This window comes from Rhagoletis zephyria, unplaced genomic scaffold (assembly GCF_001687245.7).
Source record: "Rhagoletis zephyria isolate East Lansing unplaced genomic scaffold, Rhagoletis_zephyria_1.1 Rzeph_scaffold_00850, whole genome shotgun sequence".
NCBI classification, from domain to species: domain Eukaryota; kingdom Metazoa; phylum Arthropoda; class Insecta; order Diptera; family Tephritidae; genus Rhagoletis; species Rhagoletis zephyria.
Window position 1 is genome coordinate 121,125 of NW_016157934.1, and position 26,319 is coordinate 147,443.

Sequence of the window (26,319 nt, forward strand, 5' to 3'; positions counted from 1 at the left end):
AGTTTGAATAACTCCTTTCACTAAATGGCTTTTAGTAACTTTAACGAGACCTTAACTTATTTTATTTTATTCATTTTAGTGCAGTTTTGACAAAATTTTCTTGATAAAAAATCTTTTGTTACACTTCTTCATTTTATTCCTTTGATTGTACGGTTAAATAAAAGCTTGTTTTTAAAAAATATTTTTTTTACATTATTTTATTCTCTTTTGTCTTCCATTGTCTGTATACCTTTCTCTAGTTCCGCAACCAGGTGTACCGGAGAGAAACTTTTTCTTGTTACTGGTAGCGCAAACTTTTTACCTAATGAGAGGATCCCTCTAGACTCTCTAGGAATATGGATTTTAGTTTTATTTATAAACCAACCTTTTTTACCCTGATTTTCTGCTACCAGTTTAAAATCTGTGTCTTGTAATTTTTCCCGGAGATCCTTCTTTATGTGTTCCATATTTGTACGTACTATTTTTTTTTTATTATTCGCTTCTTTAATTTCCAGATTTAAAATTTTCATCGTGAACTGTCCCTCAATTTTTACTAATTCCTTTCTTGTAACGTCGAGTTGGAAACCATGTTTAATTTTATGTGTTTTACCTCCTAAATGTGGGTGTGTTATTCCAAAATCTTTGCCTTGGAGTAGAAGTTTTAGTCTTTGTTGTTGTTTTGCTAATTTCTTGTGGTTTTTGTTGTGCTGGTTGATGATGTAGCAAGTGTCCTCTCCATATTTAAATCTGATGTGTTGGAAAAAATGCTTCATGTTTTGTTTCTTAAGTTCTGTGTAATTCTTTGATCAGTATTTCGCTCACCGAAAAAATTTTTAGTTATGTCTCTAGGGCCAGTTTTCAATTTCCTAAGGGGTAGTTAAAGGAGCTTTTCGGCCGCACATAGGGACGAATCGACAATTTAGGACGACAAAAATAGAAAAACCAAAGTCTTTAAATCTTATCACACATATGTACCTTTCTCATACTCCTTATAAACCAGTCCACAATGTAACACACAAATTTTGACTTTTACCGCAACGCGGTAGCTTAAGCAGAAGCGCAAAGTTGGGTTTTCTATCGTGCGTCGAATTAAATAATTTTTTTTTTGAAGCGATGATAAAATAATTTCGCTTGTCATTTTATTCAACACGGAAAGTGAGGCGTGAGGTAAATACTTTATTTTGCGATTTTTGTTAATAATATAGTTGTTTGTGAAATGGTTATAATACCTATTTTATAAATTGCCTTTTTCTTATTGAAAAAATTTTGAAATTTTTATATCAGTTAGAAAAAAAGTAAAAAAAGTTCCAACGAGTACAGCAATTTCTCTTCAACAGTTCGAAAATCCAACAAATTGCCAATGCGAAAAAATATCACGAACTCGTCCCCCCTTTTCCCCCTTCATTAAATAGAGCATCTTTTTCTTAAATTGTTTATTGAGACGAATCGAGAATATAGGACGCCAGCAATGTTTACTCCATATGTATTTGACAGATTTCCATGAAATTTGGTATCCAGAGATTTTCGTCGTCAGTGAAATCGAAATTGATATTAAATTCTCAAAAATCAAAATGGCGGATCCAATATGGCGGACGATTTCTTCAAAAATGGATAAATTGTAATAAAGCTTGATATTTACTCCATATGGTTTTGCCAGATTTCAATGAAATTTGGTATTTAGGGATTTTCGTCGTCACTGATTTTGAATATTAAATAAAATTTTCAAAATTCAAAATGGCGGATCCAATATGGCGGACAATTTCTTTAAAAATGTATAGATTGTTGTGAAGCTTGGTTTCAAAATTGATATTAAGTTTTCAAAAATTAAAACGGCGAATCAAATATGGCATCCCGAACAATAGGATTTTACTTTTAACGCAATGCATTACCTTTTTTTCCATTTTTGAACAAATCGTCCGTCATGTTGGATCCGCCATTTTGAATTTTGGAAATTTGATTTCATATTCGAAATCAATGACCACGAAAATCCCTTAACAGCAAATTTCATTTAAATCTGTAAAATACATATGGAGTAAACATTTTTCTCGTCCTAAACTGTCGATTCGTCCCTATGTGGGCCGGTTTGAATAAAAATCAAACAATGTTCCTTTTTCCTCCTACGCGTTTCGATCTTTTTCACATCTTCCTCAGGGACTGCCGTCCCTAAACTGGCGCGACAAGCGCCAAAAATCCTCATGCCCGTACAATTTGTATGGAGCATTCCACAATAACGCGGCGCTAGCGCCCAGCAAATGGAATTTTCATTTTTGACAGTGCGTTACGTGTTGAAGATGGATGCAGAAGACGGAAAGAAAGAGAAAGGACAAAAAGTGAAAGAAGCAACGCGAATAAAAACGAGAGGAAATGAGAAAACGTCAAAAGTTACGCCACGTTGATTTGGGGATTGCGCACGCTGACACTCGTTGACATTGGAAAACGCAACGCTTAGGCCGTGGTTACGCCACCAAATTCGATTGGCAATCACCGTGCAATTGTTGTTGTGCACAGCACGGAGTGAGATAATTTTCGAAATCGAACAGCCAGCACGCAAATTTTTCAGGGTGGCAATACGCTATTTTGCGAAAAAGTATTAGTACTAAATATAAGAATAGTAAAAAATATTTTTTTATTATTATTATAAAGTAGATATTATAAAAAATATTATTATAAAAATTAAATTTTAAAGAAAGAAAAAATATTAAGTTTTTCTTCCATTTTTCATTTTCTGAGTTAAACTTTGATGCGTTTTTAGTTGCATTTTTACTTCAGTGCTGCCATTGTGTGCGAAATTGTATGAAATGGAAAAAGGCATTTTTTAAGAAGCAACCCTGTGCTCGCCAATCAGCAAACAGAGCGTAACCACTTCTCACCAATCACCGAAATTTTTCTCCATTAATTGCCAATTAAAATTGGTGGCATAACCACGGCCTTAGCACTCCAATTTAGGAACGCCAGAGAGTCTGGTGTTTGTTGAAAGCAGAATATAAACAAGACTTCAACTCTCATATAAAAAAAAAATATATATATATATATATCTCATGATCCACTGATCGGATCTTAACCAGATTAGTATGGGACCAGCTCTGACACACTACCTACATAAACAAAAAAAAAAAATATTCCGACGAACTGATAACCTCCTCCTTTTTTGGAAGTCGGTTAAAAACAAACAATAAGGCGCACATGTATGTGCTAGAGATGTTGCGAATGTGGAATTTTAGACATGCGCGGATGCGAATGTGGATGCGGATGTCTAACAGCTAACATCCGCGGATGCGGATGTCAAGTATTTTCCAGAAACAATTAGAATCTAGCGTTATGGTGGGATCGTTGTTTAAACAGCGCTTACAAGGCAAACCAGATGTGTCAGGTTTTAAAAAAGAATTCTTCATTCTCATTTCTTTGGCTGTTTCAGAATTTGGGTAATCTGTAACTTCATCAGCGATTTTCGATTTCAGTGTTTGTAATTCATTTTTAACCGACTTCCAAAAAAGGAGGAGGTTATCAGTTCGTCGGAATATTTTATTTATTTTTTGTTTATGTATGTTACCGCATAACTTTGTACCACGTCAACCGATTTCGATAATTCTTTTTGCATCGGAAAGGTAGTGTCTCAGAGGTGGTCCCGTATTAATCTGGTTATGATCCGATCAGTGGATCATGAGATATATATATATATTTTTTTTTTATATGAGAATTGAAGTCGGTTTTTTTTTTGCTAAAAATTACTTGTTAATACTTTCTTCTGCGACGGGTTTGAAAAATGTGTGCTTATAGCGAGCTAAATAGGGGGATATGCAAAATAAACTATTATTTTCCAGGAATGAAAATTTTTAACAAATATCTGTTTTCAAAGTCTTAGTTGCCAGCCGAATGGGATCAGAATATTGTTATTTAAAAAAAAATACCCCGTTTTTTATAAGTATTTGAATTATTGGATTACGGATGATGAGGGTCTCAGATAGTTACGTAGATCTTATCTAAGTAAAGGTCAGACCTATAGATTTTTAATTATTTGATCATCGATTATCTTTATAAAAGGACTGTTTCTATGTTTATCCTGCAATGTAATGGAAAACAGGTGAATTGAGGTAAAAGTGTTCCAATTTAAACCTACAATTAACAATTTACTGATACGTGGGCACTTAGTCAATAAATTTCCATGTGTGGCGTTGGAATGCAGAGAGAGCAAACGCAGTGGCAAGTTTTATTTTTGTATCTAAAATTGGTTACAAAAATTTTAGGATATAATATTATTATTATTATCTCTTATATATAAAAATAAGTGCACGTTTTTGGTGTGACCTCATAACTTGAGAACGGCTTCACCGAATTCAACCAAATTTATGTGGCATATTCGATCTATCATGCAGATGGTTTATGCGAAGTTTGCCCGAATTCGGAAAAGGGGGCGTGGCACCACCCATACTAACTAAAATATAAAATTAAGTGAACGTTTTTGGTGTGACCATATAACTTGAGAAGGGCTTCACCGAATTCAACCAACTTTATGGGGCACATTCGGACTATCATGCAGATGGTTTATGTGAAGTTTGCTTGAATTCGGAAAAGGGGGAGTGGCGCCTCTATTTTATATATAAAAATTTGTGAGTTAGCTTATAACTTGAGAAGGCTTCACCGAATTCAGCCACATTTATATAGCATATTCGGGCCATCATGCAGATATTTTATGTGGAGTTTGCCCAAATTTGGAAAGGGGGGCGTAGCATATGTATCTTATGTATACGTTTTTGGTAAAAAAAGTTTAGTAAAAAAAATATATATATATATATATATATCTCATGATCCACTGATCAGATCTTAACCAGATTAGTATAGGACCACCTCTGAGACACTACCTTTCCGATGCAAAATCGGTTGACGTGGTCCAAAGTTATGTGGTAACATATGTACATAAAAAAAAAATAAAAATATACCGACGAACTGATAACCTCCTCCTTTTTTGGAAATCGGTTAAGAATTAAATGTTAATAAGCCACAATAACAATGGCAAATACCTAGTTTAGGAAGAGCCTGCCTGAAACTATACAAGAAAGCAAATGCATGTATAGAATTGACAACAACAACCACGCAGTCAAGTTTAAATAACGGCAAATCAGCTGCACTTGATAGCAATAGGTTGAATAAGGAAAATGAATTAGCAACACGAGCTTACGGGGTGGGCATATCTCAGTGGTTAACGCCTCTGACTTTGTACATCGATGACGCGGGTTTGATCCCTGCTGAAGTCTAGAAAAAAGAAGTCTGATGAGGAGATGTGGTGATCTCCGAAATAGCTGCTATAACTTCTACCGCTTAGACTTTGTTGCTTTTTCAATTTTTCCTAATAAAATAATCGTGGTACAAAGCTCAATAAAAAATATTAAAATTCATTAACTTTGCACATTTCAGTCTATTCTTTTTAAAATGTTATAAAAATAATAATTAATGTTTAAAATTTGAGATTTGGATAAGAATAAAATAAATTAATAATTCAAGCTGTTATTAAATATTCTTAATTTTTGTCTATAGTTTGGCTTGTTGATTTATAATATAAATTAATCAAATAATTATATTAATCGTGTAATTAAAAAAAAGTTAAAAATAATTGAAAATTATCAAAAATAACAAGATAATCATGTAATTAAAAGTAATGAACTAATTAACATTTTTTTTAAGTAATTAATTATTAATCATTAAAAAGGTGCTAATATCGGTATTTAATCATTAAACGGTTATCCAAAAAAACATACTTTAATTAATAATCATTGAATATTAATCATTATTTAACAGGTCTGGTATAATTGAGTACGTACTCGCTTTAATAGTTAACAACATACCCAAATAAACGTTATAATATTTTGTGTACTTTATTGTCAAAGTCAAATAAAACAGCGCATGAATAAATCGTTTTGTACTTGGAACAAGTCTGGTCATTTTCGAACTAATTCGGCTTCAGTCAGGAAATTCTAGTTGTAAACTTGTATTTTTCCTGACTAGTTTGTGGCTTCGCTGTAGTTATTACTTCTTTTCAAGGGAATGTTGTTAGTATCAAATTTGTGTAAATTAGCGTCCTTAGATTTCGAAATATCAAAGTTTCAAGCATTTCTGAAATTTAATAATAATAATAATAATAGATTGGCGCTTACACATATGTTAGTGTTTGGCCGAGCTTCTCCTCCGATTTGTGGCGTGCGCCTTGATGTTGTCACACAAATCGGAGGGACCTACAGTTTTACGCCGACTCCGAACGGCGATTGTATTTTTATGAGAAACTGTTTTTCATGGCAGAAGTACACTCGGAGGTTTGCCATTGCCTGTTAAGAAAAAACCTTTTTCTATATTTTTTTTGCGATGTTGCTTTGACCAGGGCTTGAACCCAGGTGCTGATGAATGAAGCGCACATGCATTTTTTTATTTCAAAAATAAATAGGGGTATATTTTTTCGGTATAGAACAATCCTGGGTGAGAGCATAAAAATTCCGACTTTACTTTTTTACATGCATTTTTGGACCACTATAGTGAACGGGCTCATTAATTTAAACAGAGCAGAGAAAAGATATATTTAGCCATTGCTTTTCTCACCTTTAAGTTATCGCTGCAAATTTTTTATAATGCACCCCCTTGTCGAGATTTGGGTTCCGCCCGTTTGCTTCGCGGCGCCTAATAAGAACTTTAGCGTGGGCCAATGCAAAAACAGCGTTAAATAAAAAAAACGGATGTAAAGTAAAAAAATTGAAACGACTAAAGAACAGAATCCTCCTCTTACATTGGCCAAAAATAGTAGCGTTTTGGTGCCACATGGAATACTAAAGGCCCGTTTACATAGAACTTTGGCGTTGCGTTGGCGTTGGCGTCGTTTNGCGCACATGCATTTTTTTATTTCAAAAATAAATAGGGGTATATTTTTTCGGTATAGAACAATCCTGGGTGAGAGCATAAAAATTCCGACTTTACTTTTTTACATGCATTTTTGGACCACTATAGTGAACGGGCTCATTAATTTAAACAGAGCAGAGAAAAGATATATTTAGCCATTGCTTTTCTCACCTTTAAGTTATCGCTGCAAATTTTTTATAATGCACCCCCTTGTCGAGATTTGGGTTCCGCCCGTNCTTTCGTTTTGCCGATGGTCTTATTTCCACCTGTGAGATCTCTGCTAGGCGTGCATAATCTTCTTTGATCTTGCAACTACAACATTGGTCCGATGCGTGAGCCAATAAAAGTCCTTATAAGGAAACCTAAGAGCACAGATGAGCGTCTTCTTTTATAAGAGGGCCAAGAATCCTTGCTGCCCCACAGGATGAAAAGTTTTCCCGAACATGACGCGAGTGATCTCTTAAATATCGTTCAAATGAAGCCATGGATATAACAATCGTGTTCCTTCTTGGGCGGATGTGGTCAATTCGCCACTTTTACAATTCTTTTTAATATTTATGAACAGGTTTCTTTGAGTCTTACTGCTGCAATGACGGCCGCCCCGAGCAATGTCGTTAATCTGAGGTAAATGTAAGATGGCATTAATGGTGTATCACGGCGGCAGACAGAGGTGAGCTTACACAATTTCATTTAGCCCTCTGAAAAGTAAATTCGTATAAAATAAACATAGTGCCAAAGCAGACAACCACATGAGATTTCTATATATTACGGCTGCATCGCTATCCTTGGGTCCCTTTTCTGCAAAACCATTGCTTATCATGAAATCAATAGGTTGTATAAAAACTAAGGATTTAGTAAATATCTCGACTCCAGCGCCACCCAGCGGGTCCATTTTTAGCAAACGAATTCATCATGCAGGTGGCTCGTATTGCGAATTTGAACGAAATCGGTCAATAAATACGACTCTTATAGATGACAAAACTCCAGTGCTACCAAGCGAGTCTTCTAGTAGTTAGTCTATAGTAGGATCATATGTGAAAGGTATAACCTCCGACAATTTGACTCTATCCAGTGGTTTTTAGTTTAGTCCGAACAACAAAAACAGCTACCATTTTATGTATATAAGTATGTACATATGTAGAAAGGACAATCTATACGAAACACATAAAAATTAAAATTTCAAACTTTGTGCTAAATTAAAAAAAAAAAAATTCAATCGTTCACAAAAAATTTTACCCTTTCCCAAAAATCAAAAAAAAAAGTAACAATCGCTCAATGTGATTTAGAAATCTAGGAGAAAATGGTTCCCAGTGAATGATGCTTGCCTATCTATGTTTATTAGGCTGCATCACCAAAAAAACGTTGCGGGTTTTCCGCCGGGATTACAAAATCTATTATATTTTAAGACGTCCACCAAAATATTTCGGAAAAATATTAAGATTTAAGCGAGCTGGACCAATTTGAAAATACCTCCAAAAATGGAGTTTTTTATGAATAAAAATAGTTTCTTAAAGAACTTTTTGAAAAAAGGTCCCTCAGATGACAAAACAGATTAGGCTTAAAAATCAGCATAAAAATATAATTAAAAATATTTTCAATGGAATCGTAATAATGAGAATTTTGATGTTGTTTTTTTACTTTTTTCAAAGATTGATTTACGAAAAACTTAAATAACTGGGCCAAAACTATTCTGATTTAGACTTATGGGATCTCGGTCGAAAGGTATTTTCCCACTACTTTTATTTATGTGCAAAAAAGTAATTCGTGTACTTTTTTTTCAAATACCAACACAATTCAACTTTGAATGATGTTCGTTCATCCTACCTTTCTCTTTCATCCTTTGAATGAGCAAAGAAATAAAAAGGGTGGCAAAATATCTTTTCAATGATACCTCACAAGTCTAAATCGGAAGAGTTTAGGTTCATTTATTCAAGTTTTTCTTATACCAATCTTTGAAAAAAGTTAAAAAACAGCATCAAAAATCTCATTATTACGATTCCGTTCAATTTTTTTTTTAAATAGTGTTATGTAAATTTTTTAAGCATAAACCGTTTTGTCATTTGAGCGGATTTTTTCAAAAAACATCTTTAATATTACATTTACATTGAACCCAAATGCGTCATTTGGGGGAGAAAACATAAATGCGAAGCCAAATTACGCATTTCCCCATACAAATTCGCATTTCTAAAATCACGCATTTGAACGCATTTAAACAAAATCACGAAGAAAATGCGTTCCAATTGCCGTACTATTTTATTGAACTCACTCAGAAACAAAAGTTCCACAAAAGCTTTTGTTTGTCTTTGACATTTGGAATTTTTCAAAATCAAAACAAAGACAACGAAATGAATAAATCTTTGAAATTTGCATATAAAAATTGTTAATTTATACATAACCTTTACACATTTTAAGTTTAATCAATAATTGCCTTTTTGTGTCCAAAATGTGTTAAAAAATATAAGGCATGCAGTGTTTGTTTACATTCCTTTTGTTTTCGTTTTCCCTTTTCAATTGATGAGAAGTCAAAGGAAATGCGAACTAAGTAGTGTAAACACCTTCAGATGACTGATTTCAAATCACGCATTTCGGTCCAATGTAAATGTAATATAAGAAACTATTTTTATTCATAAAAATCTCTATTTTTGGAGGTATTTTAAAATCGGTCTAGCTCGCTTAAATCTTAATATTTTTGTGAAATATTTTGGTGGACGTCTTAGAATATAATAGATTTTATAATTCCAATAGAAAAACAGTACCGATTTTTTTTTTGTATGGGGAGTGATGCAGTCTAATATATATATATGGGGGGTTCCATACCAAAACGGACGGGGTTCACACTTCATGTGTTTGATTTGTTTAAAAAATTTAGGGTTGATGCATAAACATAAATAATAAATAAATATGAAAGTTGAGATTCATTAGTACATTTTTTTAAATTTTACAGCACAAAAACAAAAACAAATCGATTTAATAGTTTTCCAAATACCTCGAGAACAGTGCGAGGAAAAAATTTGAAGAAAATCACACATCGAAATTCTCTATGAAAAGGAATATTTTAAAAAAATTGTTTCTTGAAAACTTTTTCACTGTTTTTGAAAATATGCCTTCTCAAAAAAAAATTAAAAAAAATCACAATGGTAGCTCTGAGTATTGCGCAGTATTTAAGTATAGTATTATAGGGTGCTTTCTACAATAATTTGAGTTATGTTTTTTTTTTTTACACCGAAGTTGAGGAAAATGAGTCGCGTGATCTCTTGAATATCGTTGAAATCAAGCCATTGATATACCTACCGTGTTCCTTCGTGGACGGATGTGGTCGAATCTTCCTTGTCGATTCGCCACTTTTACAATTCGTCTTAATATTTATGAACTGGTTTCTTTGCGTCCTACTGGTGCATTAACGGCCGCCCCGAGCAATTTCCTCAATCGGAGGTAAATGCAAGACCGCATTAAGGGTGTACGAGGCCGTCAGACAAAGGTGCGCTTACAAAATTCCATTTAGCCATCTGAAAAGTAAGCACATGGAGTTTCTATATATTTCGGCAGCAGCGCCATCCATTGGATAATTTTTTTTGCAAAATAAGCGATATGAGAAATTCAGTTTGTATGGCAGGTGCTACGCCCCCTTTTCCAATACCTTCCACTTTCCGTCGTGAGCGCAGTATTATTAACATATCGTCGGTTTAAGTACAAAACCGCGTATCAACAAAATGCAAAACCGCGTATCAAGATAATGCAAAACAGCTTATGTGAGGTTGCATAAATTATTTTCTAGAGAGTAAAAACACTTATATTTTAAAATGGTTCTCTTTTTTATAAAGCAATCGAATTTCTGGCTATTATATTTCAGGACGAATGGATAAGGATTTAGCCAAGAGGTTGTGTGAGCAAACCCAATTTTTGGCAGCAAATGTCAGTTACGCGGGTTTCCAGAATGACGATACGCAGCTTGGTACTTTAAACGACCATATATACACAGCTGTGTCAAATTTCAGTACGTTGGCTTAAGCGGTTCCAGCGATAAGCGATATGAAAATTTCAGTTTGTATGGGAGGTGTCACGCTCCAGTTTCCAATACCTGCCACTTTTCGCTGAAAGTCCGGTATTGATAACATATGTGGCTGTTCAAATTTAGGACGTTAGCATAAGGCGGTTCCAGAGATAGGCGAGATGAGAAGTTAAGTTTATATGGGAGGAGCCACGCCCCCTTTCCCAATATCTGCCACTTTTCGCCATAAGTAGGGTATTTACAATTTATGCATCCATGCCAAGTTTCAGTTCCCGAGCGTAGTTGGTTTAAGAGATATATTGGTGCCCTCAAAAAAGGGGCTTCAACATTTTATTTTGACGAATGTATATGTGTAGATTAGAGTGGTCCAAAAAAACTAAGTGGAAATTTTAATGCCGGCACCCCCTAGGATTGTTCTATATCGAAAAAAATATACCCCTATTTTTTTTATTTTGAAATCAAAAAATATTTAGGGGGTTCTCAAAGCGCTCAAAGTTTTCCATGTATTTTATATGGAGAAAAAAAAACATTTTTCGTAGAAATGGTATAAAACTCTTAAAAATCATTATTTTTCAATCGCAAAACTGTGGTTCTCTTCAGGAGACTTCCAGTATTAATATCCAATTGTTTATTTAACCATTTTTTATGATTAAAGATTTTTCCATTGCATTTTCTAAGGGTTTTGGAGGACCTATAAAATATAGTTACTATGAAAAAATGGTTAAAGAGGCAATTGCGTATTATTACTGGGAATCTCCTGAAGATAAGAAAAGTTTTCCGATCGAAAACTGTTGATTTTCAAGAATTCTACACTATTTCTACGAAAAATTGTTTTTCCCCCATATAAAATACATGGAAAACTTTGAGAGCTTTGAGCACTCCCTATTTTTATTTTTTTTTTTTCAAAATAAAAAATAGGAGTATATTTTTTCGATATAGAACAATCCTAGGGGGTGCCGGCATTAAAAATCCGACCTTATTTTTTTACATACATTTTTGGACCACTTTAGTGTAGATATCTATCATTATCCCACTGTATAAGAACGTTAGGAATATCCCGACCCCAGCACCTCCTCTCATGTAATTTTTTAGTCCAAATATTCCTTTTCAATTGGAATCAGGCATCGCGGTCATACGAAAGACATTTCATTTTTATATATTTAGATATAGAAAGAGAAAAAAGTAGAATATGCACAAAAATATTCAATTTTGCTTGTTGTTACAGCTTGTAATGCTATGGAAACGCTTCTCATACACGAGGATCTAATGAGTGGCGGCGTCTTTAACGATACCTGCAACATGTTGAAAAGAGAGGGCGTTAAAATCTATTCGGGCCCAAAACTGAGTCAAAAGTTAACCTTCGGTCCTCCGGCTGCGAAGAGTCTGAAGCATGAATATGGGGCGTTGGAATGTTGCATAGAAATTGTAAAGGATATCGACGAAGCAATAGATCATATACATACGTATGGCAGCGGACATACCGACGTCATTGTCACAGAAAACGGTACGTACAACTAAGTCATTATAGTAATTAGCCAGTGTATGTTGAATGGCATTAGCAAATGAGCACTAAAAATAAGATAGTTTGCTACTTTTCGTATAACATAAAGCATTAGCCATTGTGATTCCAATGTGGTTTATTCACTCCATACCTTCAAACCTGCGCAATTTAAGATTGCATGGGCGTACTTACATAAATATCTACATACATACACATATGAGCCATTCTTTTTTAAGTCGGACGGATTTCGGAAAAAAAATATTTCATGTCTCCGATTCGCTTCAAATTTTTTTTTGTGGGTTCTATACATGAAAGAAGCTAACACGTGTTCGAGGAATTTTTTTCTTCTTTTTTTTCTTCGGAGATGTGATCTGTCAAAGTTTGCATATTTTCGTGATTCTGACTAATCATGTACTTCTTCAAATCGTTATATCTCTGCTGATCGTAGAGACTTCATCTTAATGCAATTTTAAAGCTAAGAAACGGGCTTAATATTTCTATATATAAGATGGTCAAGATTGTCCTAGAGCTAACTTAGCTATTAAAGTTGAACCTTTTGAAGTTGATTTGCATAGTGAAGACCAGTAAATTAGGGATTTAGAATTATACCATCGTAATCCTTGTTTAATTCTCTATAAAAAACGTGGTTCACAAAAATGGGGGGTTTTCAACAACTATTTTTAAAATATTTTTCTTTATGACGAGATGGTTTATTTTGTGAGAATCAAGAATTTTTTGTAATTTTTTTCGAAAACTTATGTTAAGATATATTTGGTAAGGTGTTAAACATCTGATTTTTGCAAAAAGTAAATTTTTATTGCGGATTCCGATAGAATACCTATCCAGATATAATATTTGTATGGCAAGATTTATCTTTTTCTTTTTCTGAACGAATTTTCCATTAACCTAACCACATATTATATGCGCTCGTAGTATTTGCAACATTTAGGACACAGAATCAAGCATGCGGTAAACATTTGTGTCGCTGCAAATTAATTCCGAGTTCGTTTTTAATATTCTTTGGAAAAGTTGTTAAATTTTGTTGCACAGCTGCACACGCTGTACTTTACATACCCTGTAGGGAAACCCCGAACTGGCGAACCAAATTTGTAGTCCCGTACTAGATCTTTATCGCCAAAAACGAACCAGTCCGATAGTAACTAGATCGCCACCAGTTCAAAAGCAGCGATATGTGGTACTTTTAAAAAACAATTTTAGAAATCTATATCTAAAATGACGAATTTAGAACTGGTTCAAAACTGTAGAAAAAGGGATGCAGAACGAACTACATCTCATCTGGCGAATTTTGATCTAGTTCGAAACTACTGAAAAAAGGATGCAGCGGGGGGCTTGTTTACTTTAATAGATTTTTGCTTGGCGGGTTTTTCGTTCAAATACGCTTCCAGTCTGCACGTCGCAGATGCTTTTTCATAGTTTGGTAATACAAAACTAATATTTGTGTTAACATCTTAACATTATGGGACCTTCTGGAATATGACCAATAACGGTCAGCACCTCTGCAAATTCAGCTACAGCCAAAGGAATGTAAACGTGTTTTCAAATGCACAATTTAATTTACATTCATTCAAACAAATTTGATTTCAGATTGAAAATACATTGCTCTGCAAATAATAAAAATTGCTACCATGGTAACCCAAAAAGAAAACATCTTGTTACTTTTTTCTTTTACAACTGGTGCGAAACTATAGAAAATGGGGTGCAAAGCGAACTAGATCCAATATGTCGAATTTCTGGTTCTGAACTATAGAAAAGGTAATGCAGCGGGGGACAATTTCCAATTCCTATGGCATCGCTGTGTTAAAATCGTCAGTTGTTTGCATGCAAAAGAGTTTATCCAGAACTAGTAGTGGTTCTAAATGTACTAGAAGCGCACCAGTTCAAAACTAGAGATTTTCCCCACAGGGTACAGATAGATGCATACATACTTAAGCATTGAACATACATACATATGTTCTGCACATTCAAAGAAATGCGAAGCAGTGCTAATAACCATACCATAAGCGTTCTTACACGATATGTATTTCCATATAATATAATAGCAGACCCGGCGAACTTCGCCCGCCCAAAATTTGTTTCTTTATTCCAATATTTGGTACAAAGTTTCACCACAATTCACGTTTATATTTCTTTTTGTGGTCGTCAGAAAGCATATCCTCCATTGCCGTCTTAAATAACCTAACGAAAGCGTTATGTCCGTGAAGAAGTTCTTGTGGAAACAATCATCCGGCTCGATGATGAATCGTCCTTGAATCTGTATAGAAAAGGTGGTGGCAATTTCAAAATGAGAGAACATCATTGGTCCACAGAAATCCAATATACATAGACTTATTTCAGACGAAATACCATAAATGTCTTACAATTGAATTTGTAGGCATTCATCAAGAATTGTCTTTATTTTGTGTAGTCGCCGTAAAGCAAGGAACGCAATGGTTATGGTGGTCGATTTAACGGTGGTAATTTGATTTTGATCCCTGGTCTCTCCGAATGACTTCACTTGACGATTTTTAGCAATTACTCGACTCCAGCGCCACCTTGCGGCTCTTTTTTTTCAATAGTATTGCCCCTACCGATACCAATATGCATCTTGTTTATGAGGCAAATCGGACCATAAATACCATTTTTAGTAATAACTCGACTCAAGAGCCACCTGGCGAGCCATTTTTTACGCAGAATTATTTCCCTTCACGTTACCAATACATACATTGAATATTAGCCAGATTGGATCATAAATACGATTTTTAATAACTCGACTCCAGCGCCATTTGACGTTTTAAGTTGTGAACCTAAACTATACAGGGACTTTAGGACAAAAATTTCATTAAAATCATTTCGGTCGTTTAGGAGGAGTTCACTCGAAAACACACGTATCGAAGAATTATACAGTGGCGGTCAAAAATGGATGAATGGAGTTTCGTTTTTAATAAAGTGCAAAACGTTATCAACAAAAAAAAATATTAAAAATCAATGTGATTTTTTAGCCGCTCAAGACTTGCACTTGTTTTACTAGAATTTTATAAGCTTGTTAACTGCATACCCCGAAAAATTCTAAATTCTGATTCAAAAGCTCGAAATTTAGATAAAAATTTGTGGAATTTTTCTAAGTTCTGTACAAAGTTTGAAAGTGTGATTTATATAGTTTTTATAAAAAAATATCAAAAAAATTTTAGCTTAAAAATATTAAAAACGAAACACTATTCATCCATTTTTGACCACCACTGTATATGTATTTAAAGATAGGTAAAAGTTTCAGTACTTTCATACCAAGTTCCAGGGCTCTACCACAAATGCTTCCAGAAATATGCGGTGGCAATAACCAAAAAAGTCTATTTCAAAAAAATCGGTACAGCGTTTGCGAGATCACTTCTTACAAAAAGGTGGCACTTCTCTTAATATAATTCGTATAGATAATATATATCGATAAATAGCCAATACCTGCTTGCTTTGCGGCGCCTTAAAACATTTCTCTGGTCCACTTCACGGAAAAAAATAATCACATATGCTAATCTAAGCAAAAAGCTACCTACGTACAAAATTTTAAGCAAATAGGACCATAAATACGATTTCCCCGATTGGATCGGTTCCTGGTCCACTTCCCGGAAAAAAAGAATCATATATGGGAATCTAGGCAAAAAGCTACCTACGTTCCAAATTTTAAGTAAATCGGACCATAACACGATTTTTTCGTATAGATCGGTCCCTGGTCCACCTACCGGAAAAAAAGTAAATTTTTTGGCCTATGACATGGTGGTTGCTGAAAGCTATTTATAACAAAATTTCATGAAAATCGGAGCAGCAGTTCGCGAGATTACCTGTTACAAAGAAAAGGGACTTCTCTTAATATAATTACTATAGATTAAGCAAATCGGACCATAAATACGATTTTTTCGAATAAATCGGTACCTGGTCGCATTCTCGGAAAAAAATGATCCTATATGCTAATCTAGGCAAAAAGCTACCTACATTCCAAATTCTAAGCAAATCTAAATCTGACCATAAATACGATTTTTCGAATAGATCGGTCCCTGGTCAACTTCCCGTAAAAAAATTGTCCTATATGCTAATCTAGGCAAAAAGCTACCTACATACCAAATTTTAAGCAAATCTGACCATAAATACGATTTTTTCGAATAGATCGGTCCCTGGTCCACTTCTCCGAAAAAAGGATCCTATATGCTTATCCAGGCGAAAGCTACCTACGTACCAAATTTTAAGAAAATCGGACCATAAATACGATTTTTTCGAATAGATCGGTCCCTGGTCCATCTCCCGGAAAAAAAGGGATCCTATATGCTAATCTAGGTAAAAAGCTACCTACATACTAAATCTTAAGCAAATCGGACCATAATGAGATTTTTTCCAATAGACCGGTCCCTGGTCCACCAACCGGAAAAAGTTAATTTTGGTCTAAAACATGGTGGTTTCTTAAAGCTATTTATATACAAAATTTAATGAAAATCGGGCCAGCCGTTCGCGAGATTACTTGTTACAAAAAACGGGACTTCTCTTTATAAATATATATCAAATCACCCAGACCGAGGGAAAGTGAATTTAAGTTTGCGATAAAACTCACAGGGATTGTTCCTTCAACAATTTAAGGAGACACGTATTTTTTCTTTTTGCTCAGAAATTTGAATTTTTCGAATAATGAATTTTTTTAATTTTGAGTACAAACGCTTCTTTTTCCCTCTCTTAATAGCAACTTTTGATGAAATCGCTTATAACTGCCGCAAAAAAGCAAGGATTTTAACGATTTTTTTTTAATTGTAGATATTGGTCTACTGAATCGGTCTAGTGAACTAAGCATCAGTAATTGTTCATTAATAATTAATTATTATTAATAAACAAAAAAAAATTTCAAATTGCTTTTTTTCAAATTGCCACATTTTTTATTTCTCTCCAACTTTTTTGTCCATTAGGGAATAGTATAAACTATTTTCAGTGCGAGTATCAATATGCTAAAATTCGTCGTTTTCGAGTTATGATTTTTTTGTCGTAGGTGTTCTGATAAATAAAGATATAATAACATAAACTTCACTTTGTTTTTGTAAAATAAAAAACACCGTTAGACAGCAATAAACCATAGCTACACTTTCAAAACCTTATTGACACGTTGTTTGCGCAACCGGTTTATTTTGTAAGTTTCAAGTGCGTTTTGTAACGTTCGAATAACTAAAGGAAAATTTTAAATTGAAAAGAAAACTATAAGTGAGTCCCAATTTAAAAAAGTGACTTTTTATAATTTGTTTGGAAAAAAAACTGACTTATATGCATAACCTCAAAAATTTTCTAATTTATTTCCATTTATGATTTTATGTAAGCTTTTACAATTTTGTTAACTTTCGGCAAACGAAATGGAAAAGGTAATGGATAAATTAAGATGTAATTAGTTGATTTGATTTTACTTAGCCCTCCGTTTTAGCCGTTTTCAAGAAAAACGGTTTTTTTCTGGGCTATCATGCTATTACAAAAGGCGAGTTGTTAGAAGTTTGGCTGATTGGATATTCGAAAAATGAAAACCTTTTTTCGGTTGTCAACCATGTTGAAACAAAATTTGGTGCTGCTGATATTTGCTAAAGTTCTATGAAACTCTTAGAAGAAAAAAGGCGTCTTTTTTGCAATTATTTATCAAAGAAAGATGAAAATTATGGAAAGCAATTTGGAAAGGATGCTAAAATATTTAGGTCTGAAAACATAGCGTTTCTTGCTGATGAAGTTCTTTTCGAAATCAAAAAGCCAACTGTGTCGACCAGCAGCCGGATTCTAACTTTCACTATCGCTAAAATTATAAACTACGAAAGCTAAAATTTATCCGAATTTTTAGCTATCTTCGAAAATTCCAGTTCTTTCGCTAAAATAAAAAATTACGGCCCAATTGGGAAAAACTTTTGGCTCTGATCGGGCAACCTCACAAAATTTCCAGCAAGGAAGCTTTATCATAATGGGCAACAATTTTTGTGCCCTCAACTGGCACGAAAATCTGCTAGCATCATATAAGTGCATTTTCAGAAAAAAAGAATCATAACTCGAAAACGACGAATTTTAGCATATTGATACTCGTACTGAAAATAGCTTATACTATTCCCTAATAGACAAAAAAGTTTGAGAGAAAAAAATGTGGCAATTTGAAAAAAAGCAATTTGAAAAAAATTTTTTGTATGTTTATTAACAGTAATTAATTATTAATAAACAATTACTGATGCTTAGTTCACTAGATCGATTAAGTAGATCAATATCTGCAATCTAAAAAAAGATCGGTAAAATCCTATCTTTTTTGCGACAGTTATAAGCGATTTCATCAAAAGTTGCTATTAAGAGAGGAAATAAATAATATAAAAAAAACTTTTTAATATACAACGCTTTTATAAATGGACTAAAAAGTAGAAAATAATATTTCTCAGTCCCATAGAATTTGTTTTGATAACTTTTGATTTTGAAATTTTAGCAAAAGTCATTATAAACAATCTATGAAATTGAAAATGAAAAGCGTGGGGCGCATGTAATACACTTGAATTGATATGAAAAGTAATATATGAATGTATGTATGTGGGTATATGAATAACGACCGCTTAAAATCGATTTCAAAGTTCTACTTTCGCTGTAGAAATTTTAGGTCTACGTTATGTAGTTTGACTATTGTCAATTAAATCGAATGCTTTGTATTGCATGCGCTCCACGTTTTTCATTTTCAATTTCATAGATTGTTTATAATGACTTTTGCTAAAATTTCAAAATCAAAAGTTATCAAAACAAATTCTATGGGACTGAGAAGTATTATTTTCTACTTTTTAGTCCATTTATAAAAGCGTTGTATATTAAAAAGTTTTTTTTATATTATTTATTTTCTACTTTTTAGTCCTGTCTGAATAAAATTTTGCAATAGATATTAAAATAATTCAACGATATTAATAGAAAGGTGCACACACATGCATTTACATATGTATGTACATACAAACGAGCACCAATTAATTTTATTTAAAGAAATGGCGTGTCGTCTATTTCCGCTGTAGCAAACGTAGTACATAGGGCGACATCTAGATGTCATCTACCTCGCCCTATTCACTACAGCTGTCGCCCTATGCACTATGCTTTTTTATAGGAACTTTTCAAAGCTTTGCTTTGGTGTCGGACACACAACATTGAAAGTTTCTGGATCCACAACATTGAAAGTTTCTGGACGCACAACATTGCAAGTTGATAAAAGCGTTGTAATAAAAAGAAGCGTTCGTACTCAAAATGAAAAAAATTCATTATTCGAAAAATTCGAATATCTGAGCAAGGAACAATCCCTGTGAGTTTTATCGTAAACTTAAATTCACTTTCCTTCCGCCTGGGCGATTTGAGATGGAATGACTCTTCTTTGTATATATATATACATTAGAGTGATTCATAAAAACACTCTTTTTGGAAATTCATAAACGCTACATCAGAATATTGTTATTTGTGATAAAAAAAGATACACGTATTTTTTTATTTTGTTTTTTATCGTTTTTTTATAAAAACGCTGATGTTCTCAATTTTTTTATTTTATTGACATGTCAAAATGCAGCTAAAAATGTGGTTTTTACATATAATTACTCTGGTATTGTTGGGGAACTTTCCCTTAATTACACACCTGTCTTTGACAATTAGAATTTGCCTAGTTCCCAAAAATATGCTCTCGAAAAGGCTCTAGTAAAATTAAAACGTTGATACTGAACGATTTACGCATTGTCATTTGTTGGAACTTGTTACCAGGGGGTTTCTGGGGTTGCTAATTAGGAATCTGAAGTCAGTTTTTCAAAATTTAAATGGCGGATCCAAAATGGCGATCCATTTTTTTTTAATGATTGAATTTATCCGAAACCCGGCACTCGAGAGTTTTTGGGGTCGCGGATTAAGAATCTGAGGTAAATTTTTTTATATTCAAAATGGCAGATCCAATATGGCGATCAAATTAAAAAAAAAGGTAATAAAATTAAAACGTTGATACTGAACGTTTTAAACATTGTCAAGGGTTGAAACTCGTTTCCAGTGGGTTTCTGAGCTTTCTGATTATGAATCTGAAGTCAGTTTTTCAAAACTCAAAATGGTGGATCCAAATTGGCGACCAACTTAAAAAAAAAGATTGGATTTGTTTGAAACTCTTAACCGCCATTTTGAATTTTGAAAATCTTACATCAGATTCGTAATCAGCAACCCCAGAAACCCACTGGAAACGAGATTCAACCCTTGAAAATGTTTAAAAAGTTCAGTATTAACGTTTTAATTTTAGTATTTTTTTTTTATTTGACCGCCATATTGGATCAGCTATTTTGAATTTAAAAAAGTTGACTTCAGATTCGTAATCGGCAACCCCAAAAACTCTCGAGTGCCGGGTTTCGAACAAAAAAATTGGATCGCCATTTTAGATCCGCCATTTTGAATTTTGAAAAACTGACTTCAGATTCCTAATTAACAACCCCAGAAACCCCTTGGTAACAAGTTCTAACCCATGACAATGCGTAAATCGTTCAGTATCAACGTTTTAATTTTACAGTCTCTTTTCGAGGGCATATTTTCGGGCACTAGGCCCATTCTAACTGCCCAAGACAGGTATGTAATTAAGGGAATGTTCCCCAATAATACCAGAGTAATTATATGTAAGAAACCACATTTTTAGCTGTATTTGAACATGCCAATAAAATAAAAAAATTAGAACATCAGCATTTTTATAAAAAACCGATCAGCCCAACCTCTAAGAAAACATTTTTTTCAAAATAAAAAAACACGTTTCATTTTTTTTCTCACAAATAACAATAATTTGAGGTAGCGTTTATGAATTTCCAAAAAAAAAATTTTTTTGAACCACTCTAATATATGTGTATATATAAAGAAGATAGATATAGATAGATATAGATGATACAAACGAGTACATGCAAAAAAAGTAGCATTTACATATGCAAATACATATCGTGTAAGAGCCTTGTAAAACAGACCTACAAAATTTCGGTGCAGCCTTTTTCATAGATAAAACTACCTGCATTTGAAAGATTTTAGATGTCGATGACTCTGAATAACAGAATTTCTGTAGGCTTTTTCGTCCTTTATGGGATCTAATCGTTTGGCAAATGAATAAACTTATCGTATTTTCGCTTCTACCTAAAATCTTCCTCATCCATACTTGATTACATATAATCTATATATATAATACGCGAAGTCATTTTTTGCTCAGGATAAAAGATCTGCTCCGTTCGCTCGATTTTCAAAAACGGGGTGTCAAATTAAAGCGCTTGGCCTGTAGATGTGCAAACTGGTATTATTTTTTGCCACCTGTTGAAAAATTAAATTCAAATTATTTAAAAATCAATGCCATTATATCCGCAGCGTTCGTTCGATTTTCCGAAATGAGGTGACAAATTAAAAGGCTTTGACTGTATGTGCAATAAGGTTTTACTTTTTCGAAAAGAGTTGCCACCTTTTAAAAAATTCTATTCAATTTATTTAAAAAAATTGATTATTACAAAATGGGTATCAACCGAAATTTTTTTGAAAAGATTTGTTTCTTATCCGAACTATAGGAGGGTTGTCACATGTTTAAAAACTTAAATTCAAATTATTTAATAAGTTTAATGAATTTTTAAAAATAGGTATTAGTCCAAGGGGATTTGAAAAACTTTTATTTCTGAACTGTTCTTAGCGGGCTTGCTACATGTTTAAAAATCTAATCCCACTTAATTCATCAGTTAATTAAAATATGTATCCCAATGTCAGGCGAAGGACAGTTAACAAGGATTAAGCTTGAAAATACTTTTAACGGGGGCAATCATCTGTTTGAAAGGTCAAACTCAATTAACTAAAACAAAAAGTATATAAAATATAAAAATACCGTAGTCAAACGAAATAATGTTAAGAAATCTTTAGTTTGACATTTGGAATGTTTGAAGAGGGTTGCTACCTATTCAATTATTTAGGAGGGTTGACATTTGTTCGAGCAATCAAATTCAAATTAACGTCAGACGAAAGAGATTTTAGTCTAGGAATACTTTTGAAAGGGAATTTCAAAAATGAGAGGTCAAATTAAAGACTTTACCTGTAGATGTGTGGTAAAGTTTTTATTTTTTTTTTCATTATGAACTTTTTTCATCGGGATAGGGTGATTTGAAATTTGATGAAACTAAAAACATGTACTATGCCAGACTGCGTTTCACTGGCACTCGCTTCTCTCATAGCTCTGACTAACATTTGGAATATTTTTTAAAGTTTTGAAATTAAGTTTTGGGCGTTTTGACGCCATGCGGGTTCACTAGTTTTCAATATTTTGCATAAGAAAGGAATAAATAATACCGACCGATTCTGGGTGTGCCTCACACTACTATTATTTTGACCGTCGTTGTATGTTTCAGTACATTCGTATACATATATGTAGTACATGTGTATAAAGATTGAAAAAGTTGCAATACGCTGTGGGGAAAATCTCTAGTTCTGAACTGGTGCGCTTCTAGTACATTTAGACACACTACTAGTTCGCAATAAATCTCTTTGCATGCAAACAACTGGCAAGTTTAACACGGCGATGTCATAGGAATTGGAAATTGTTCCCCACTGCATTACCTTTTCTCTAGTTCAGAGACAGTCCGAATTTCGACATATGGGATCTAGTTACTTTGCACCCCATTTTCTAAAGTTTCGAACCAGTTGTAAACGAAAAAGGTAACAAGATGTTTTCTTTGTGGGTTTACCATGGTAGCGATTTTTAATTATTTGGAAAGAAATGTGTTTTCAATCTGAAATCAAATTTGTTGGACGGAATGTAAATCAAATTGGGCATTTTGAAAACGCGTTTACATACCTTTGGCTGTAGCCGAATTTGCAGGGCGCTGGCTGTTATTGGTTAGATTCCAGAAGGTCACAAATTGTTAACATGTTAAAACAAATTTTAGTTTTGTATTACGAAATTATGAAAATGCATCGGCGAAGTGCTTAAAGCGTATTTGAACGAAAACCCCGCAAAGCAAAAATCTATTTAAAGTAAACAAGCCCCCCGCTGCATCCCTTTTACGGTAGTTCCGAACTAGTTCAAAATTCGCTAGATGAGATCTAGTTCGTTCTGCATTTCTTTTTCTATAGTTTCGAACCAGTTCTAACTTCGTCTTTTTAGATTTAGATTTCTAAAAATAAAATTGCTATTTAAAGTACCTCATCTCGCTGCCTCTGAACTGGTGGTTACTATCGGACTGGTTCGTTTTTGGCGATAAAGATTTAGTACGGAACTACAAATTTGGTTCACCAGTTCGGGGTTTCCCTACAGGGTATGTGTCTGGCGGCTTTTTTGTTCAAATACGCTTTTATTCTGCACTTCACAGACGCTTTTTCATAGCTTGGTAATACATAACCAAAATTTAATGTAACATTTTAATATCTTGGGACCGTCTGGAATCTAACCAATAACAGCGAGCATCTCTGCAAATTTCACACACACGGAAGAACCACGGAAGATTGAAAAATCATGATACTTTTTTCTTTCGTCTGTCGATTTTAGAACTGGTTCGGAACTGTAGAATTTAGAACGAGTTCAGAACTATCGAAAAAGGGATGCAGTGGGAGGCAATTGAAACTTACTAGGAGATCTCCATATTAAATTCGCCAGTTGTTTGCATGCAAAAGAGATTTATCGCGAACCACTACTGGGTCTAAATGTACTAGAAGCGCACCAGTTCATAACTAGAGATTTTCCCCAAGGGATAGTTCCGAACTAGTTCTAAATTCGACAGATAAGATCTAGTTCGTTCTGCATCCCTTTTTCTATAGTTCGGAACCAGTTCTAAATTCGTCAGATTTCTACTGAAAAAATTATTTTTTTAAAAATACCACTTTTCGCCGATTTTGGACTGGTGGGGATCTAGTTACTATGGGACTAGGGGAACAATTAGTCCCTTCATAGGACATGCTCGAACAAAAGGGAACAGTTCATTCCATTTAAAGAGATCAAAAGTGGTATTAGTCGCATGTTCCTTTGCGATTGCTCCCGGAGTCATCCCGGATTAGTCGCATTTTTTGCAGGGACCGACCGAACAGTTCATTCCATATAAAGAGATCAAAAGTGGTATTAGTCGCATGTTTCTTTGCGATTGCTCCCGAAGTCATTCCGGATTAGTCGCATTTTTTGCAGGGTAGTTACGGCCAAAAGTGTTCAGGTTCAAATCTCATTGGGCAGAACATATAATTTAAAATTTTTATTTTCGTTTTTTTTTTTAATTATTAAAAAGTATCTATGAAGTCCACAACGAAAAGAAATGGTACTTTACAGGCAACAAGTTACGCAGCGGAAGTCAAGTGTCACTTCCTAGGACAACTCCATGTTAAATGCGACAGTAGAAAGCATGGGTTGTAGATTTGCGAGGTACCGGTATTCGACTCCCGAAAACTGGTGAATTCACTAGTTCTGTACTAGTAGTTTCCGCTGCAGGGTATGTACGTACATATCAGTTATACACACGTGTCGGTGTACCAATCCTTGTATGTTACGTATGCATTGATTATGCATGCATTCGATGCAAAATAGAATCATAAAAGGACACATCTTTTAGTCAACAGACCACATGGACATTTTTCACATTTCACTATACATACTACTCTAAAATCTTGTGGGAAATCATTTTATTATTTTCACAGATTCTGCCGCAGAACAGTTCCTGACATCAGTTGACAGTGCTTGTGTTTTCCATAACGCCAGCTCGCGTTTCGCTGATGGGTTCAGGTTCGGATTAGGTGCCGAGGTTGGCATATCAACGGCGAGAATACACGCACGTGGACCAGTAGGCGTTGAGGGACTTCTAACGACTAAGTGGATTTTGCGGGGACAGGATCACACTGCAGCTGATTTTGCAGAAGGCGGAAGCGGTGTGTGGCTGCACGAATCTTTGCCCTTATGAATGCATGCATCGAAATTAAGTTATGTATATGCGTAAATTTTTATATTTTGTACGTCTTAAAAATGTAACTATGTACATTCATAAATAAGATGTAAGTTTTAAGAGATTTGTTCTATATAAATATGAATTTATGTGCATTCGTACTATATATGTACGTTCTGTGTGTTTTTATACTTATTACTCTCAAGATAATTTTTTTGTAAAATTTTACTTGTCCTTCCTTACATTGTAAATAAATATACGTATACATATGTAATTATTATTGTAGTTAAAAACACTAATAGGTATAAAATTTACAAAAAGTCACCTTTATCCATTTATCACATCGTTTTTAGTACAAACGATTTTAACCTCAAAGTAACTACAGAGATATAAAATCACAAGCAAAAGCCCGGCGCACAGTGTACAGTGGTTCAGCCGGAGATCAAAACTCAAAAATATGCACATTGTCTAACCTGTGATTGATTGACAGGAAATCAGCTATTATGGTACTTCATTGCAGTGTAATTTTTTTTTGCAATAACAAATTGTTTAGATTACTTCCTCACGAGCGTTGCCGAATTGACGATTTCGTCATCATTTTGAAGTATTTTTAGGTCAATGATGTTTTGACGATTTTCCACCCGTAATGACGTTTTTTTTTTACTTTATCCACTTAATTATATATGTATGTTGTACATATACATACATACATATATGTATGTGCATATCGTCATTTAAAGTACAAAACCGCGTATCGTCATTCTGCAAAACCGCGTAACTGACATTGGCTGCCAAAAATTGGATTTGCTCACACAAGCTCTTGGCTCAATCCTTATCCATTCGTCCTGAAATATACTAGCCAGAAATTCGATTGCTTTATAAAAAAGATAACCATTTTGAAATATTAGTGTTTTTACACTCTAGAAGATAATTGACGCAATCTCACATACGCGGTTTTGCATTTTTATGATACGCGGTTTTGCATTTTGTTGATACGCGGTTTTGCACTTTAAACGACGATATATTTGTTAAATGAAAATGAATTTGTTAAATGAATG

At 33.9% G+C, this 26,319-nt stretch overlaps 1 protein-coding gene across 1 annotated transcript in view; it reads left to right on the plus strand.

Moving 5' to 3' along the window:
* LOC108361789 (Delta[1]-pyrroline-5-carboxylate synthase) overlaps window positions 1-25,535 on the plus strand; it is a 138,281-nt gene extending 112,746 nt beyond the window's left edge. Inside the window, exons 5-6 of the mRNA XM_017614546.1 lie at window positions 12,093-12,371; window positions 25,020-25,535. Of these exons, the coding sequence (XP_017470035.1) occupies window positions 12,093-12,371; window positions 25,020-25,279 (539 nt within the window). The 3' untranslated portion in view covers window positions 25,280-25,535. The remainder of the gene's footprint in view (window positions 1-12,092; window positions 12,372-25,019) is intronic.
* Window positions 25,536-26,319: the final 784 nt, after the last annotated feature.